Source organism: Equus przewalskii, chromosome 15 (genome assembly GCF_037783145.1).
Source record: "Equus przewalskii isolate Varuska chromosome 15, EquPr2, whole genome shotgun sequence".
Lineage (NCBI taxonomy): Eukaryota > Metazoa > Chordata > Mammalia > Perissodactyla > Equidae > Equus > Equus przewalskii.
The window spans coordinates 52496622-52515130 of record NC_091845.1 but is presented as its reverse complement, the minus strand read 5'-3'; the positions used below and the strand labels follow the sequence as shown (position 1 = coordinate 52515130).

Below are 18509 nucleotides of genomic sequence, written 5' to 3'. Positions count from 1 at the left end.
ATATTCACAGAACCGTGCAATCAACACCACTAATTCCAGAATGTTTTCATCACCTCAAAAAGAAATCTCGTACCAATTAGCAGTCATTCCTTATCCCTCCACTCTATCTCCAGTCCTGGCAACCACTGATCTACGGATTTGCCTATTCCAGACATTTCTTTTTTTTTAAAGGAAGATTTGCCCTGAGCTAACATCCACTGCCAATCTTCCTCTTTTTGTATGTGAGCCACCGCCACTGCATGGCCACTGACAGACAAAAGTGGTGTAGGTGTGCGCCTGGGAACTGAACCTGGGCCACCAAAGCAGAGCACACCAAACTTAACCACTAGGCCACCGGGGCTGGCCCTGGACATTTACTTCAAATAGAATGATATGGCCTTTTGAGACTGGCTTCTTTTACTCAGTATGTTTTCAAGGTCCACCCGTCTTGTAGCATGTATCCATACTTCATTCCTTCTTATTGCTGAATGGTATTCCACTGTATGGATATACCACATTCTGTTTATCCAGTCATCAGATAATGGGATATCTGGATAGTCTCCATTTTTTGGCTATTATCAATAATGCCACTATGAACACTTGCATATGTTTTTGTGTACACATGTTTTTAACTCCTTTGGGTGTATATCTAGGAGTAGAATTACTGGGTCATATGTAACTATTTAACTTTTTGAGGAACTGCCAAACTCTTTTCCAAAGTGGGTGCACCATTTTACATTCCCACCATTAATGTATAAAAGGTGGATATTTGTTTTTGAAATGACTCGCTGAGCTGTACATTTATATCTTGATAACTTTTGTATGTTCATTCTTCAATAAAAAGTAAAATAATAAAATATCCAAACAAATAACTACTACATCAATACCAACAGCAAAGGCTTATCTGAATTTCTTATTTTCCCTTTTTTTCCTTCTGACAAGCTGTTGCCTAAGTCAGGTATGTGGCTGGCCCATTTTAATTAAATTCAATTTAAAAACAAAATGTGGAAATAAATGAAATGGGAGGGAAACTCTGCACTCCCTCCTCCCCGCCTACATTTCTATTAAAGCACTAGAGTGACTGATTATTCAGAGACTAAATTACCCACTAATTCTCCTTCTCTTTTATTTATATCTAGGAACTGTCAAAACACTCCGCAGTACAAAAGTATAACTGAGGAACACATACTCAGTGATGGTCCCCAACTCTCTGCTAGAGTTCTTAACACTGTGACCTAGGAATTCTGTCCCATCTAGGTGGAACAGATATAAAACCGTTGGGGCAGATATAAAAACTTTTCAGGAGATTTAAAAATGGTACTTTAAGACTCAAAGTAGCTGTCTTTATGAAAAACAACCGTAACAGTCAAAATGGCTCCAAAGCAGATGAACATATATATAGTCTTACATCATATATACGTAACCATTTAAAGGTCTCTTAGTTAGAAAGAAAACAAAAATGAGATGAGAGCCATGACTCACGAGCATTATACTTATAAGTGACATGGAGAATAATTTTAAGATCTCAATGCTAACTCCTTGAGTTGATCATTAAATACAGGTCATCAAAATAAGAAATAAGACTGCATAAGAATGACCATTTATAAATAAACTGTCACATGTAGCAAATAAAATTTTATTTGCTTCAGATCCTAGAAGGTGACCACCATTTTATTCACTCACTTATAGCCTAGATGATCCACACAGGAAATACTACGCTCATGGTAGGTGCTAAATGATTCTTGAGTGAACTTAACATACAATCATGTAAACATCATTTGCTCTTGAAAACTCAATTAATTTTTTTACTTAATTAGAAGGAAAATGCATTCCACTCAAGCCAGAGTGATGCTCTTCAAACAGCAGTCAGATCATTTCATTCCTTTGAATTCTCCATCAGCTCACTTTCAACCAGCATCCTTACAAGGTCCTACAAGGCCCTACTCAATCTGCTCCTCTTCCCCCCAGCCTCCTTCCCCAACCTTTTCAGAGCCTTTGCACTGGCTCTACTCTTCAGCTGATGTCCTTCTGGCTCATTTCATTCAAATGTCACCTTCTCACTGACAATCTGACAGTGCAGTCCTCTTATCCACATTCCCAATTTCCCTTTGCTGCTCTATTTATCCATAAAACTTATCACTTTCCAACAGTATACATGACATAAGTTTGTATTCCCCATAAGTATATAACCATCCCCGAAATTTGTTTCTCTTCACTGACTGACTCCAGCATGTAACACAAAGACGGAGCTTACGTATCCGCTGACTCAAGGAAACAATTGCAGCATTAATAACCAATCAATTGTTACTAAAGTGAAAAACTAAGTCTCCAATTTTTTTTTTTTGAGGAAGATTAGCCCTGAGCTAACATCTGCCACCAATCCTCCTCTTTTTTGCTGAGGAAGACTGGCTCTGAGCTAACATCCGTGCCCATCTTCCTCTACTTTATATGTGGGATGCCTACCACAGCATGGCTTGCCAAGCGGTGCCATGTCCGCACCCGGGATCCGAACCAGCAAACCCCAGGCCACTGAAGTGAAACATGCACACTTAACAGCTATGCCACCGGGCCAGCCCTCCAGACAATTTAAGATCCTCATTTCTACTAGGTTGAACTCTAAGAGAGTCCTAGTATTCAATTGTGTTTGTAATCCCATATCTCAGACAGGACTCCAAGGTATCTGACAAGCAAATGAAAAGCCTCAAGGCTTCAATTTATTCCAAATAATTTTGAAGTGTCAGTACCCAAAAATAAGCAGGCACACAGACAAACAAGACTCTAGGAGCAAGAACCAACAGCAAAAACAACAGATGTATGCCATCTGTTCCAGGTTCCGTCTGTTGGTATTCAGCTCTTCTCTGCCTTTGTTGCAGAGGGTTAGAGCCTGAAAACTACATTTACAAGGCTCCTGGCCAGTTGCAGTCTTGTTATTTGCTCCAAAGGGAAGCACTGGTGGGAAATTAACAGGGAATGGGAAAGGGCAGAGGCAGGCAAACACAGCCTGCAGCTGCAGGAAATTTCAGGTGGCAGCAGCCATGCCTCCAGCGGCTAGCCCAGGAGCAACCAGGTAACATGCCCTCCACCCCAGACCCTTCTAGCACTTTTCCAATCAAATACTTCACTAAATCTTCCTCTGCTTGAAACATCTAAATGTTTTCTGTTTTCCTGATTGGACACAGATATTCCCCAAAACTTCAGATGCTTGAATTATTGGACCCATACTGTAAAATTATGCTTATTATGTAAAAGAGAAATAAAAGACAAGCCTGAAAAGATGTACAAGGAACAGGAATTTTTAAGGGATGCAGAACTGGAAAGGAACAAACAGCACTTCTAGAACTGGAAAATAAAATTACTAAAATTAAAAACTCAGGTCTGGGGTCGGCCCGGTGGCGCAGCAGTTAAGTGCACACGTTCTGCTTCGGTGGCCCAGGGTTCGCCGGTTCAGATCCTGGGTGCGGACATGGCACTGCCTGGCAAGCCATGCTATGGCAGGTGTCCCACGTATAAAGTAGAGGAAGATGTGCATGGATGTTAGCTCAGGGCCAGTCTTCCTCAGCAAAAAGAAGAGGATTGGCCACAGATGTTAGCTCAAGCTAATCTTCCTCAAAAAAACCAACCAAACAAACAAACAAAAACTCAGGTTTAACAGCAGCTCAGACAGAAATGTAGAGTATACAAGGAAACTGGAATATAGATACAAGAAGTTAGCAAGAAGGAAGCACAAAGAGCGAAATCATGGAAAACACAGAAGAGACGTTAAGAAAAGAAAGGACAGGGGCCGGCCCGGTGGCACAGCGGTTAAGTTCTCACGTTCCGTTTCTCGGAGGCCTGGGGTTCACCAGTTCGGATCCCGGGTGCAGATATGGCACTGCTTGGCAAAAGCCATCCTGTGGTGGGCATCCCACGTATAAAGCAGAGGAAGATGGGCACGGATGTTAGCTTAGGGCCAGTCTCCCTCAGCAGAAAGAGGTGGATTGGCAGTAGTTAGCTCAGGGCTAATTTTCCTCCAAAAAAAAAAAAAAACAAAGAAAGAAAGGACAAACTGAGATTTACATTGAATTGAAGTCCCAGAAGAGGAAAGAATGGGGCAGAGGTAATATTCGAGATAAAAGCTAAGCAAATTCCAGAACTGATGAAATACACCAATTTACTGATTCAAGAAGCCTAAATTGGGCCAGCCCCAGTGGCCTAATGGTTAAGTTCAGAGTGTTCTGCTTTGGCAGCCCAGGTGCAGTTTCCGGGTGCCAACCTATACTGCTCTGTTAGTAGCCATGCTGTGCTGGCAGCCCATATACTAAAAAATAGAGCAAGATTGGCACAGATGTTAGCTCAGGGCAAATCTTCCTCAGCAAACAACAAAAAAAGCCCAGATAACCAAAGAAATTCAAATTTTAAAAAATCCACAGAAATATATCAAGGAAAACGTCTAAGCCAGCACAGGATGTGGCAGTTCAAGTTTCTCAGTGAAGTACCAAGTAAGGCAATCAGATGAAGGTGGGTATGGGAAGGAAGAGGTGCAGGTCTGCAGGGAAAGAGAAAGGAGAACAGCTTGAAAGCGGCATGAGAAGTAAGGAGGATCCCTCAACCTTCCAGTGCACTGGCAGGACTGTGGCAACAAACCCCAGCACCTGAGAGGGCTTCAGGGCAAGAGTGTACTCGGGACAGCCAGCTTTCCAAAGAATAAGAAGGTAAAGATACCATTACGAGACAAAGCTGGCTATATTAGTCTCCCAGGGCTGTCGTAACAAAGTGCTAAAGACGGGAATCTTAAGACAACAGAAATTCACCGCCTCCCAGTTCAGGAGGCCAGCAGTCTGAAATACAGGTGTCGGCAGGGTCGGTTCCTCTGAGGGCTGTGAGGGAAGGAGCTGTCCCAGGCCTCGCTCCCAGCTCCTGGTGTTTGGCGGCAACCCTTGGTGTGCCTTGGCTTGCAGGTGTATTACTCTAGTCACATGGCCACCTTCTCCCTGTCTGTCTTCACACAGACTTCCTTCAGTGCATGCCTGTCCCTGTGTCCAAACTTCTCCTTTCTATAAGGACACCAATGAGATGAGTGCCCACCCTGATGACCTAATTCTAACTTCATTACCTCTAAAGACCTTATTTCCAAAATAAGGCCACATTCTGAAGTATCAGGGGTTAGGACTTGAACATATCTTTTCAGGGGGACACAATTCAATCCATAACGTTGACCATTTAGGCAATTTTCTGATGACACACTGAGAATTCCAGAGGGCAAAGTGGAAGGAATTGGTAAGAAAGGGGAGATGGCTACAGAACGGAGGAGGCGCAGAGCCTTAGCTGACCAGAGTGCTTGAGAAAAGGAGTGTCCTGAAAATGTGGAACTTCTCACAGCCCTTCATACAAACAAGTATTCAGGGCACAAAAGGACCATGCCAATATGCTCTAAAAAATGAGATACATGTCTAGGAGAGCGATCAAAACAGAAAAGGCACAAATAAGGAGGAATAAAGAAAGTGATAAAACTAACGGCACAAAAACTCAAAAGATGAGAATGTCACTAACTTTATGCCCTTACATTTGAAAATATGGATAAGATGAACAATTTCCTAGAAAAGTAATATCAAAACTTTCTTCAAGACGTAAAAAGCTTTAAAAAATAATCCTACAGAGACTGATACTGTAGTTAAAATACTTCCCCCAAAGAAAGCTCCAGGCCTAGAATGGTTTCACAGGCGAGTTCTAACCAAAATTTAAATGGTAGCCCTTACACAAAGTCTTCAACAGAACAGAAACAGCGGCAATACTTCCTAACTCATCTTATGAGAGTAATATAACTTCGAAGTCAAAACTAGGTACAAACAGAACTAGAAAAGAAAATGAAAAGCTCATTTCAGCCATAAATATGCAAATAAAAATCCTAAGCTACATCTTATCAAATCAAATCCAAGACTATAATGACAAACCATGATCTAGTTGGGTATTCCCCAGGAAAACAAGGACAGCATACAGAATCTGAAAACAGACCACCACATCTATAGGCACTTGATTTAGAACAGAATGGCATTATAAAGAGGAGAGAAACAGTCTTCAGTAAATGATACTAAGGTAAACTTGATATTTATACAGGAAAAACTGCAAGAGGGCCCCTACATCATACCATACCAAAAACAGAAGAAAAAAAGATCAACTCCAGATGGATTGTAAACTTAGGTGTAATATATAAAGTAACAAATCTTTTAAAAAGACTGTAAAATATCTGTAGACCCTCAGAGTAAGGAAAGACCAAAGGAAAAGATTGGTCAATTTGACCATATCAAAATCAAGAACTTCTATTCAAAAGCCATCATAAAGAGAATGGAAAGACAAGACATGGAGCAGAAACTTTTTGTGACCTATCCATATATTTAAAGGCTAGCATCTAGAATATGCAAAAAAACTGCAATAATAAAGAAAATAAGAAAACAACAGAACTGAATAAAAACAAAGGTGCTGCCTTCAAAACTTGGGAGAGAAACTTACAGTTAAATAAACAGCCTTGGGGGTCGGCCTTGTTGCCTAATGGTTAAGTTCTGCCCACTCTGCTTAGGTGGCCCGGGTTTGCTTCCCAGCTGCAGACCTACACCACTTGTTGGCAGCCATGCTGTGGAGGTGACCCACATACAAAAGAGAAGAAGACTGACACAGATGTTAGCTCACAGCAAATCTTCCTCAGCAAAAATAAATAAATAAATAGCCTTAAATGCATCTCTTAGAAAACAAACACCAGGGGCTGGCTCATGGTACAGTAGTTAAGTCCAGCACACTCTGCTTCAACAGCCAGGGTTCATGCATTTGGATCCTAGAGGCGGATCTACATTGCTCGTCAGGCCACGCTGTAGAGGAATCCCACATATAAAATAGAGGAAGACTGGCACAGATGTTAACTCAGGGCTAATCTTCCTCAAGCAAAAAAAAGAGGAAGACTGCCAACAGATGTTAACTTAGAGCAAATCTTCCTCATCAGAAAAGAAAGAAAGAAAGAAAGAAAACAGACACCAAAAACTAAGGAGAAAGAAACCAACTCAAGAAGTTGAAAAATAAGAGTAAGCAAGAACATGAGGAAGAAGAAAACCACAAAAATAAAACAGAAAACCCAACAGAGAGGAAAAACAAAATCAAAATTTGGTTTCTTGCAAAATCCTGAAGATACAGAAGTACTGTAGAGAGCTTTAAAAAAAAATGAAAACTTAAAGCAGACAATTTTCTATGAAAATAAAAATCACCACAACTGACTAAGATAAATTGTAAATATTCCTATGTCCATTAAGTAAATTATATGTGCAGAACACCTACTCATGCCAAAAAAAAAAAATTAAAACCACCAAATCCAGGTTATATTCCAGATGACTTTTACAAAACCTTGAAGAAACAATTAAGTTCCATCTTATATAAAAATTTGCAGCCCATAAAAAGAGAAAGCAATCCAACTCCCCTGAAACTGACATAGCCTTAATGTTTAAAAAAAAAAAAAAAAAAAAAAGACAGGAGTACAAGTCAAAGAAAATTGAGGACCAACCTCATCTCGGAACAGAGAATGACCTATTTATGAAACTTTGGAAGCATTCTTTAAAATCGGTAAGAAGATTAAAGATTCAAGTTCTTAGAGCTTCTAAACAACACTGCGGTGAAGCCCTAGCCAGCAAGCTAAGGCAAGAAAATGAGATGCAAAGATTACACAGGAAGAAACAAATCTATCGCTATTTAAAGACATTAACTAGGAAATCTGAGATCCTACCAGTTATTAGAGCTAGTAAATTCAGCAAGGTCCTAAAGAAAAAAGAAAGCAAGACACAACAAGAAAATATATATATAGCATTCCTGACTGATTTTCCTCCTATCCACAAAGATCATATTCTACCACCTTGAGAAGACTTCTCCATTATTACTTGGTAGGCAGCCAAAGGGTGTGGTAGAAAGAAGTGGAGGTGACATCCCAGCTCTGCCATTTGTTGAGTGACACTGTGGCAGGCTACTTAACTTCTCTAAGCTCTTATTTAATAATGGGTTTGTTTCCACTTTAGAAGAAAATGTTTTAAGTATTTAAACTCTAGGCACACATTAGACCAGAGGTTCTCAACATGTGGTCCGAGGAATCCTGGGGAACCTGAGGCTCTTTCAGGGGGTTCAGGAGGTCATACCTTTTTCAGAATAACACTAAAACATTATTTGCCTTTTTCACCTTTTTGACATTTACACTCACGGCACAAAACCAACGGTGGTTAGGGGCCAGCCCCATGGCCAAGTGGTTAAGTTCTTGCACTCCGCTTCAGCGGCCCAGGCTTTCACCGGTTCGAATCCTGGGCGCCGACATGGCATCGCTCATCAGGCCATGCTGAGGTGGCATCCCACATGCCAGAACTAGGAAGACCCACAACTAAAAATATACATCTATGTACAGGGGAGCTTTGGGGAGAAAAAGGAAAAATAAAATCTTAAAAAAACACAAAAAACCAATGGTGGTTAAGACTGCCGGTGCTTTGGCATGAATCAAGGCAGTGGCACCAAACTGTACTAGTAGTCACTGAATAAAAATTATTAATTTTATTAAATATTGGTCCTTGGGTAGGTATAATGTATTTCTGTCACACACCTAAGTGCAATGGTTGTCTCAAGGAAAAGTTTTATACGTCGGTGTGATCTGTGAGCTGATTTAGCAGTTTCTCTCACAGAATATCATTTTTACCTGAAAGAAAACCTGACAACTATGATTATTCAGACCTGCATATTTGACAGAAATTTCCTCAAAAAATGAATAAAGTGAGCCTATCATTTCAAGGAAACCACCTGCGATGGTATTTGTTGTCAACAATAAAATCTGAACCCTCCACCATATGCTTTCTCTGATGGACTGGTGGTGATATTAAGGAATAAGAATTTTTTGATATTGCCTAATAAAAAGTGTCAACCAATATTTAGATCTACATAACTCAGAAAAATCATTATTTTCCAAATGGCCAACACATGAATATTTCAAAATCAAGCAGGGTAAGAGATCAAAGTACAAAACAGGCCAATTGATTCTAATGTAACAGTACAAAAAGTATATTGATATAGTTTCAGATTCCACATTGCAACTTTAAGAAACTACCACTTGTCAAGTGCTGGTATAGTATCAAAGAAGAACATCCAAAATTATCTGAAAGGGTTATTAAAGTAATCTTCCTTTTTCCAACCACATACCTACGTGAGGCTGGATTTTCTTCACATGTCAACCAAAACAATGTATTCCAATAGCAGACAGGACAATACATCTGTTTTTCTAAGACAGACATTAAAGAGATTGCAACAAGGAGAAGATAATGCCACTCTTCTCACTGAGTGTTTTGTTGTGGAAAATAATTTTTTAATAGAAAACATTTATGGTAATACATAACGATTTGTGATTGTTAATAAATTTTTAAATTCCTTGATCATGAAGGGACTACAAAGTACACAGCATATTCTATTCAGATAGATCGAGACAAAGTAATTCATAAATGAACGACACAAACAGTAGTCTTAGTCTACTCAAAATCATTCTGCTAAAATGACAGAGATCCTTTAAAAGCTAAATAGTATTCATAGGTATATTCTATCTTTGCTTCCAAAAAAACTTTATATGTTTAAAAACGACAGTTTTGATCACTACATATTAAAGGTGTCAAAGTCACAAAAGAGAAGGAAAGACTAAAAAATTGTCATTGAACGAGCCAAAAACTAAATGCAATATGGAACCTAGATTAGAACCTAGATGGAACCTAGATTAGAAAAAGGACAATAGAGGAAAAACTGTGAAATCCAAAAAAATTTTGTACTTTAGATAGCAATTCTGCACCCACGCAGTTTTGAAAACTGTCCACTGGTTATGGAAGCAGAAGCAGCTGGTAAAGGGAATATACCACCTCTCTATATTATCTTTGTAACCTGTAAACCTAAAATTATTTTAAAATGAGAAGGTTTTTTTAAAAGTTAAAAATTCAACTACCAACATATAAATGAATAAAAACTAATTTTGTCATAGTTAAATCAAGACAATTTAACAATCTCCAAAAAACGCAGGAAGTTAAAGAAAAGAAAAAAAGCCTACTCCTAAGGTTCACAGCAGAACAGCTGGACATCCATCTATTAGGTGTCCCAGAGCAAGCCAAGCAAGCACTACGGAGCTTCTCTTAAATTCAGTCACAGAGCCTAAAGCGAAAAAAGATGAGACATCAGATGGTATTTCCACCAAGAGCCAATGTTTGTGTCCTGTCACTGCAATGAGACACAGCAAGTTCATGAGACCTTATCAATAAACTACTAAGCTTCACACAGCCCTGACTAAAGGATATAAACTGTACTGAGTCTTACCTTTAGTGGGGAGGGGGGACACCCTCATTTTAAAAACTGAACACAATAAAATCTGTGGACAATGAATAGAACGTAAATTAACTGAGAGAGTTCCTAGTCTACATAAAAATTACTTCTTGCCTCTAAGATTTCAACACTCAGCAAATCTTTTTCCAAGGCGATCAAAGTTATTATTAGACTCGATCCTTCAGAGCAGGGATCAGCAAGCTACAGCCCAGGGCCCAATCCAGCGGCCTGTTTTTGTACAATCATGATCTAAGAATGGTTTTTACATTTTTTAAAGGGTTGTAAAAAAAAAAAAAACTGACAGAGACCCTCTGGCTTGCAGCCTTAAATGTTTGCTATTTGGCCTTTTAGAGAAAAGGCTTGCCAATCCCTGCTTTAAGGAATAAATTTAAAAACCAATGTGGACACTATAATCTGAAATCGATGTTTTTTAATCAGCCATTTATTAAATTCTTTCCTGCACTTCAGCCAAGATTAAATCCAGAGATAAACTTTAAAATGAGAAGTTTTATAGAAATTATTGCCAATTCTGGAAGCAATCTCAGGCACCACCATAATAAATTTTAAAAATTTCACTGATCCTAAAATTTTTCCATACTTCCAAGACATGTCACCTACTCAAGGACATTCTGTTTTAGCCTGAGACCAAAAGGAAATAATCAGCTATTAATAGCTACATAATAATCTATATCCTTAGTAATCTTTTACTAACTTAACACTGATCATAGTTGGAATTTTCCCATTACCCCAGAGGATCTGTAAACTGACATTTTAACCTTTCAATCAATATAGGAAATTTGTCTTCACCTCAAAGCAGTTTTGATTTAGCAAATGACATGTAAACTATGGATGTACCTCCCACTTCAGAAAATGTAAAGTAAACCTTTTGCTTCAAAACAGATTTATACCATAGTGAAGTTTAACAGGACTCAGATCAATGCCCTTGGTGAGGTAGTAATTTAATAGCAAAGTTTTATGCATAATTTAAAGAAGTTGCATTACTCCTTAAATCCTGAAAATCAACTTGCTACAGATTATAACATATGAATGGTAAGATGGAAAGAAAATTACCAGGTGGCCCAAAAGACCCTCTTAGGAGAGTTTTAATGAGTTTTACTTTTTAAAGTCATTTGGTTGTCTGTTCTTTACTTCACAAAACATGAATGACCCAGATTTCAAGTTACAATGGGTTTCGGCCTTCATTCAGCGAGGGGAAACTCGGCCTGCATTTGGAACGGTACCATGGCAGGCCGCTTGGGCCAATCACTTTAACAATTATGAGCTTTGGTTTACTCACTTAGAAGAAGAGGACCGGTCTGTTAGTTTTCTAAGGTCTCTTTGGCCATTGCTAGAATCCTGATATTTTAACTAAGATTTTAGAAAACATTTAGGACATGCTTCATTTCAAATAGACTGCAGCAGCTCATACCTCACATACAAATGTGGGAACAACAGTAACACGGGATCACACACACAAAATAAAAACCAGAGCAAAAAAACAGTAGTAAAGATAATATCAGAAATTAGCCTCCACATATCCCAGTACTATCAGCCTACACTGTTTAATGCAAATACATTAAGTCAGACTATTGAGAGAAACCACCTCTTCCTTTCAAGCTATCTTTCCCCAAAGCTGAGGAAACCATTTCCTAAAAGAAATCTTTAAAAAGACCTCTTGTTTTAAGCCATCCAAAAAGCAAATACAGTAAGCATACTTCACTTTGAAAGAAAACTGGAAAGCCGCTTACAAAGTAAGTTTTTCTCAAGAAGTCATTTTTCTAATAATTTCAAATTTAGCACCTCAAGTTTACTTCTTAAACTTAAGAAAGAACAAATGAAAGAGAAAGACAAGCATCAACAGCCTTACTTCCCATGGGATGCCAGAGAAAGAGACTGACTGCCCAAGAAAGAAAGATGCTGGGCAGCTGAGGTCCAGCCGGTGGAGCTTCGGGCCCAGGTGCACCAACGGCAGATTCAATCGCAGGAGGCCCTCGACAGCCTCTGCCTTCTCCTGCCTTTCCCTTATCAATTCAATTTGGGAATTTCCTAAGTCTGAATTCCCAATAAGGGGGCTTGAATTTGCACGAAGCAAGTACTCTCACTGGCTCTTCAGTTTTTGAGGACACAATGAAATACGAAAAAACTAAATAAGCTCCTTAAAAACGGTATTTGCCTTCGAAGATACCTGAACATTTAGATTAAATGACACACAACATATAACCAGGACCCAAAAACATTCAGTGGAAAAAGTTACCCCATGGAAAGTGGTGAAAAAGGCACAGAATTACAAGGATGTCAGGCATTACTTTAAGAACAAGGTGAGGGAAAGGTTTAATAAGAAGATTTTATTTCCTTTTCACGGAATAAACCGTGAACAAAAGTTAATTAGCTGGCTGACTCACTAAAACAAAACTCTAGAAAAAAGTAAAAGCTCAAAATAACCCTCAATAAGCAGGGTTCTCAGCAGCAAACTTGCATCTTACCGTAAGCGAGAAGCAAGTGAAAAAAGAGAGGTGACTTTGCTCTACCCGCCCGCTTAGGCCTTCACTGCACCTGAGGCCCAGGGTCTTCCCTAGGTAATCACTGCCTCTAGTAGTCCCATCTGGGGCGACCCTATGACTTTACATAGCTCAATTTCCTCAACAATTGAGAGAGTTGTTCTAGAAAATAAGCCACCTCATTCAGAGCCCGCAAGTTGCACAACTGCAGAGAACAGCGCCAAGTTCAGGGGGACCAACAGACTCCGAGTCAGAGAGACTGGGGACCAAAGTCTGTCCTCCGTGCATGTCCACACCCTAAGAAACATCTCCACCTTCCCCAGAGTTCGCTATGGCCCAGGGTTTCCCTCGAAGACTTAAAAGCCGAATTACAGGGAGCAGCCCCTATCATTCCAGGCGGGCTCCGAGCCAGCCCTCCGTCGTCGTCAGGACACGTGTGCTCCCTTGGTTCCCCAGGGCTTGGGTGACATGTATGAAAAACCTCTGGGGAAACTGGACAGCACTCCAAAGACAGGAGGCCTTACTTCAATGAACATATTTGGAAAACCTCAATTCGCATTAACAAAAAGCTGCCAAACCATCGAATTTTACACTTTTAATCGGGTGAACTTCTACCATGTAAACTGTATTTCAGCAAAGATGCTAAGAAATAAAAATAAAGAGCTGCCAAACTGACAGGAGTTAAAAAACAGTATTCTTCAGGAGAAAGGGCAGACACTAAGCTCAGAGCTGTGTCAACCTCTCAGAATTAAGCAAAATGAATGGCTGCTGGGCCAGACAGCAGATACTTAACAAACTCTGGTTTGTGGGGCAATCACTGCATCTCTCAGCCTTCTTCGGCAGGAAACAGCCTGCGAGGGAAGTCCCCAAAATGAGAAATTTCACTTTGCGACAATAAAAAAATATACCTAAGGCAATGTGCTTTTCTCCCGTGGCTACTCTCCCTTATGATATAATTACTACTGTAATATCAAGTGATTACAATTGGCAAACAAGAAAGACTACAATGTAGGACAACAGAGTAGGAACTGATACTAAAACCTTGGAGAGTATTTTCCCAGTGTGAGCCCTGCCATTTCGGACGGTGTGTGCCAGCTCTAAAAGGCCTGTAAAACACTTGCAAGGAAAGGAAGCTCCTTCCCCCACCAGCCCAAGCCATCCTAATAGCGGGGCGTGCTTTACAGCAAAAATGAAGCCCTCACGAGTGGTCCCCGGCCGCAGCTTGCGCGGCCGCCCTCCCACGCCCGCTACCGGGGTGGGCAGAGGCCTAGGGTCGAGCAGGCCTTTCCCAAGGAGACTGAGGCTTCCGCCCGCCCGGCCCAGGGCGCCTGGTACCTCATGCTGTAGGCGCCGGCGCCCAGCTCCTGCCCGATGCCCGAGAGGGTGGCATCGAAGTCGTGCACCAGTCCGGACTCGATCACCTCGTCCATCTTGAGCACCCAGGCCATCTTCCGGCCTCGCCGCCGCCCGGCGCGCAGCGCGGTCTCCGCGAGCGGGGCGAAGGGGCCGGAGCTCCGCGGGCGCGTCCTGGGGGAGGGCGCGGGTGAAGCCTCCGGCGGCGCGGCGAGTGGTCACCAGCGGCGACCCGGGCGGCGGCCGTGACGAGAGCGGCCGGGGCCCGACGGGCAGGGCAGGACGAGCCCGGCGAGCAGCTGCAGCGGGAGCGGCCGGGCCGCCGGCAGCGCCTCCCTCCCGCGGGCGCCGGCCCCGCGCCTCATACCGCCGCCGCCCACCCCCTGCGCCGCTAGCGCTGCAGCCGCCGCCGCCCGCCCCACCCCGGGGCCCCGGGCCGCATCCTCCCCGGCACTGCGCGGGGGCGGGAGCTCAGCCCGCTCCGATGCCCGCGCGGGAGCGAGCCCGCCCGTCCCCCGACCCCCGGCCCTCGGCCCGCCCGCCCAGGCTCTAGCGCCCCGCCGCCCCGGCCAACCCCGCCGACGCCGTCCCGCCGGCCCGGACGCTGGCTTCGATACGGCTCCGGCTCCAGCTCGCGCGCGGCTTCCGCCTCCTCCGGCCCCGCCCCGGCCCCGCCCCCGCGTTCGCCCCTCGCCCAGGCCAGCCCCGCCCGGCCACGCGCTTCGGGACACTGCCGGCGCTTCGCGGCCGAGGAACTGTCCCGGCCGTGATACCGGCCCCGCCCAAGCGGCAGGTTCCCAGCCCCTGCGGCCTTGCAGCCTCCCTACGCTCCAACCCAGGAAGAGGCGGTGCCAAAAGGACAGCCAGTTCCGCCCATGCAGAGAGGTCAGCTGATTGACAGGCGAACTGGACAATAGCGGCAAGCGTTTGGTCGAGGCTCCCGTGAATCTCTGTGCCCCGGGCTAAACAACCAATCAAAACGTTCTTCCTCTTGGGCGGACTCGAGAACTGAGTTTGCTACCAAAAGAAAGAGCTCATTGGACTGCACTAGAGGAAGCAGCCCGAAACGCCACTTCCGGAGCTGCCTTGCTCCCCTGTGGTCTTTTCAGGTAGTCTCTGGGTTTTGCCCGCACTATAGATGGAGAGCGCGGTTGGGAGTCTTAGCCAATAGGCTCACTTTCTTTCTGGGGCCTCAAAGGCCCCCTGGGCAGAAAATCTTGATTGATGTTAGTGTAATCCAATCAACGCTCCCGAGAAAGAGCTTTGGAAAGTCTTTTCCCAACTACTGATAGCCGTAAGCGGTATGGCCAGGCTGACTTAAATTAAGGGTTCCGTCGCAGTAACAGCAGGCGATCGTGTTATTGTTGTATCTCATGGTCTGGCGTTCACTGGGCGTAGCTAGGTGTCTCTCCCAAAGGGTCTCTCCTACGGATGCAGTCATATGGCCGGGACTAAAGTCATGTGAGGGCTGCTGCACCAACATGTTTGTTGCTTGATGCTCGCCGTCCACTGGGACCTGAGTTGGGACTACTGGAATGCCTACACATGGCCTTTCCGTGTGGGCTTGACTTCCTAACAGCGTGGCAGCTGGGTCCGGAAAGCAAGTGTCCCAAACTAGGAAGTGGAAGCTGCCAATTTTTTATGACAAAGATTCCTTGCTTGGCCAAATTTTAGTCAGGCTCCTGAACTCTCTCCCTAGGCTCATCTCTGTGCTTCCTTGTGAAACCCTCTACCTCGATATCTGATAAGATTCTTTAGCCTCCACCATCCCCCAGGTGATAACAGATCACCCTGGCCTGCCTTCAACAAGAATCCTGTTAGGTGGGTTTAGCCAGAACCTTCCTTACCCTTGATGTTTCTTCGTAGTAATTTTCCATCCTCTGACCACCGTGCTCTGGTTCTAAATTCCCACTGACCATGCTGGGTTTGGAGTTGCGCCCAATCTCTCTCCCCAACTGCAAAATCCCATTGCAGTGGGCCCTATACCTACTGTAATGGTCCTGAATAAAGTCTGCCTTACCATCTTTAACAAGTGTCATACTTTCCACATGCAAAATACACTCACCGCTTCCCCAGACCCCTGCAAAGTTCTCATTCCATTACAGCATTAAGGTCCAGGATCTTGTGAGGCCCTGGAGCAGGTGAGGCTCCCTGGATGCAGTTCCTTGGGTGTAACTCAAGTTGTTCCTCTCCATATGAAGATCTGTGAATTAAAAAGACAAGTGATCTGCCCCAACCACTACCACATGTTACATGTAATGATGGGAGAGGTATCGAAAACTGTCTTTACAGACATTTCCCTTCAAAGAGGGTGGAAATGGAAGGTATATAGCAGTCACTAGTCCATAGAAATTCTGAAATTCAGTTGGGTAAAGGTTGCCAGTTCCTTGATTAGAAGGACTCTGTCATACTTCCTGGGAATACTCAGTGGCTCTTGTCTCCATCCACTGGGCTCTTCTCCGTTCCACTCTCTGAGTTATCCTTTCACTTCTATAAAAAGAAGCCCATGTTTACAGCTAAATGGTTTTCTCAGCTGCTTCCTGTCTATAGTTGTGCAGGGATCTGAAGTCCTCTCTTCATGTTGTACTGACGTTGTCCCTTTCAGTCCAAGCTAAAACAATTCATTTTTAAACTTGGTGGGTTTTTTGTGAATCAGTTTATAATCCATTCCAATAAAGAAAATCTGCACCAACACCTATCCTGGGGGCAGCTTAGCTGTATTGTTCTGGCTCAAGCTTTCTCAAAAGGTTACGGTCAGGATATCAGCTGGGGCTGCAGTCATCTGAAGGCTTAACTGGGGCAGGAGGAACCACTTCTAAGCTCACTAGCGTGACTGTTGGCCAGAAGCCTCTGTACCTCAACATTTGGGACCATAGGGTTGCCTGAGCACACACTCACACACATACACACACACACACACACACACACCCCAGAGTAAGTAAAACAAGAGAGAGATGCAGCCACAGTGCCTTTTATGACCTGGTCTCCAAAATCACACACCATCTCTTCCACTTTGTTTCTGTTCAATAGAAGCAAGTTACTCAGTCCAGCATCCCTTCATGAAGAGACTTGGTCTCCATCTTTTGAAGGGATGAATGTCAAAGAACTTGTGGGCATATTTTTTTCTATTTTATTTTCTATTGAGGTTATGATAGTTTATAACCTTGTGAAATTTCAATTGTACATTATTATTTGTCAGTCATATTATAGGTGCACCACTTCACCCTTTGTGCCCACCCGCCATGCACCCTTTCCACTGGTAACCACTAATCTGTTCTCTTTGTCTGCGTGCTTATCTTCCACATATGAGTGGAGTCATACAGAGATTGTCTTTTATTGTCTTTCTTGCTTATTTCACTTAACATAGTACCCTCAAGGTTGATGTGAATGGGGTGATTTTATCCTTGTTTATGGCTGAGTAGTATTCCATTGTGTATATATACATGATATCTTCTTTATCGAATCATCAGTTGCTGGGCACTTAGGTTGCTTCCACGTCTTGGCTATTGTGAATAATGCTGCAGTGAACATAGGGGTGCATGAGTCTCTTTGAATTGCTGATTTCAAGTTCTTTGGATAGATACTATGGGCATATTTTTAATCAGCACAGTCACATTCACCATTATCACTTAGTAGGTTTTTGAAGTTACTAAACAGCACAATTAGATTAGAAGAAGAAATTTGAGATAATAAAAATGGAAGAGGTTAAAATTATCACTGTTTATAGATTATGGGCTCATATACCTGGAAATCTCATGGGAACCAAATAAAAATTTAATAACATGGTGGCATATACCATGAATATTCATAAATCAATAGCTTTATATAAACAAACAGATTTGAAAATATAATAGGAGAAAAGGATCAATTTATAATAGGATTTAAAAAGGTAAAATACCTAAGAACCAACTTAATAAGAAGTGTAAAGAACTATGTGAACAAAACTTAAATTCTCAAAATGATCAGAGAAGTACACTGAACATAAAGAATACTACATCCAATATTATAATAATAGTTCTCTGTAAGCTAACCAAAAACTTTAATGTGACTCCAACAAATATACTAACAGAATTTTTTTAATTGGACAAACTGATTCTAAAATTACTATGAAAAAGTAAATGAGCAAAAATAGTAAAGAAAAAATTAAAAAGATTTAAAAGATATTAAAACATTATAAAATCTGAATATTTAAAAGAGTGTGCATTGGTGAAATAATAGATGAGCAAGGGAAGGGAATGAAAAATCAAGGAACAGATCTATATGCATGTGGAAATTTATTATGCAATAAAAACTAGCATCTCAAATCAGTAGAGGAAAATGGACTATTCAATAAATGGT

At 42.3% G+C, this 18509-nt stretch overlaps 1 protein-coding gene across 6 annotated transcripts in view; it reads right to left on the bottom strand.

Annotated features, from left to right (window-relative positions):
* The window catches only part of UBP1 (upstream binding protein 1), a 53189-nt gene extending 38194 nt beyond the window's left edge, over nt 1–14995 (bottom strand). For 4 of the 6 annotated variants that reach the window (XR_011527066.1, XR_011527068.1, XR_011527067.1 and 1 more), the window contains exon 1: nt 14154–14549. Coding sequence is in view for 3 of the 6 variants with exons in the window: in XM_008543063.2 (XP_008541285.1) it covers nt 14154–14266 (113 nt within the window). In the remaining 3 variants the exon portion in view is untranslated. Of the gene's footprint in view, nt 1–14153; nt 14550–14745 lie in introns of those variants that run through there. The other 2 variants (XM_070575871.1, XM_070575873.1) reach the window with 2 other exon arrangements.
* Between the last annotated feature and the right edge of the window lie 3514 nt (nt 14996–18509).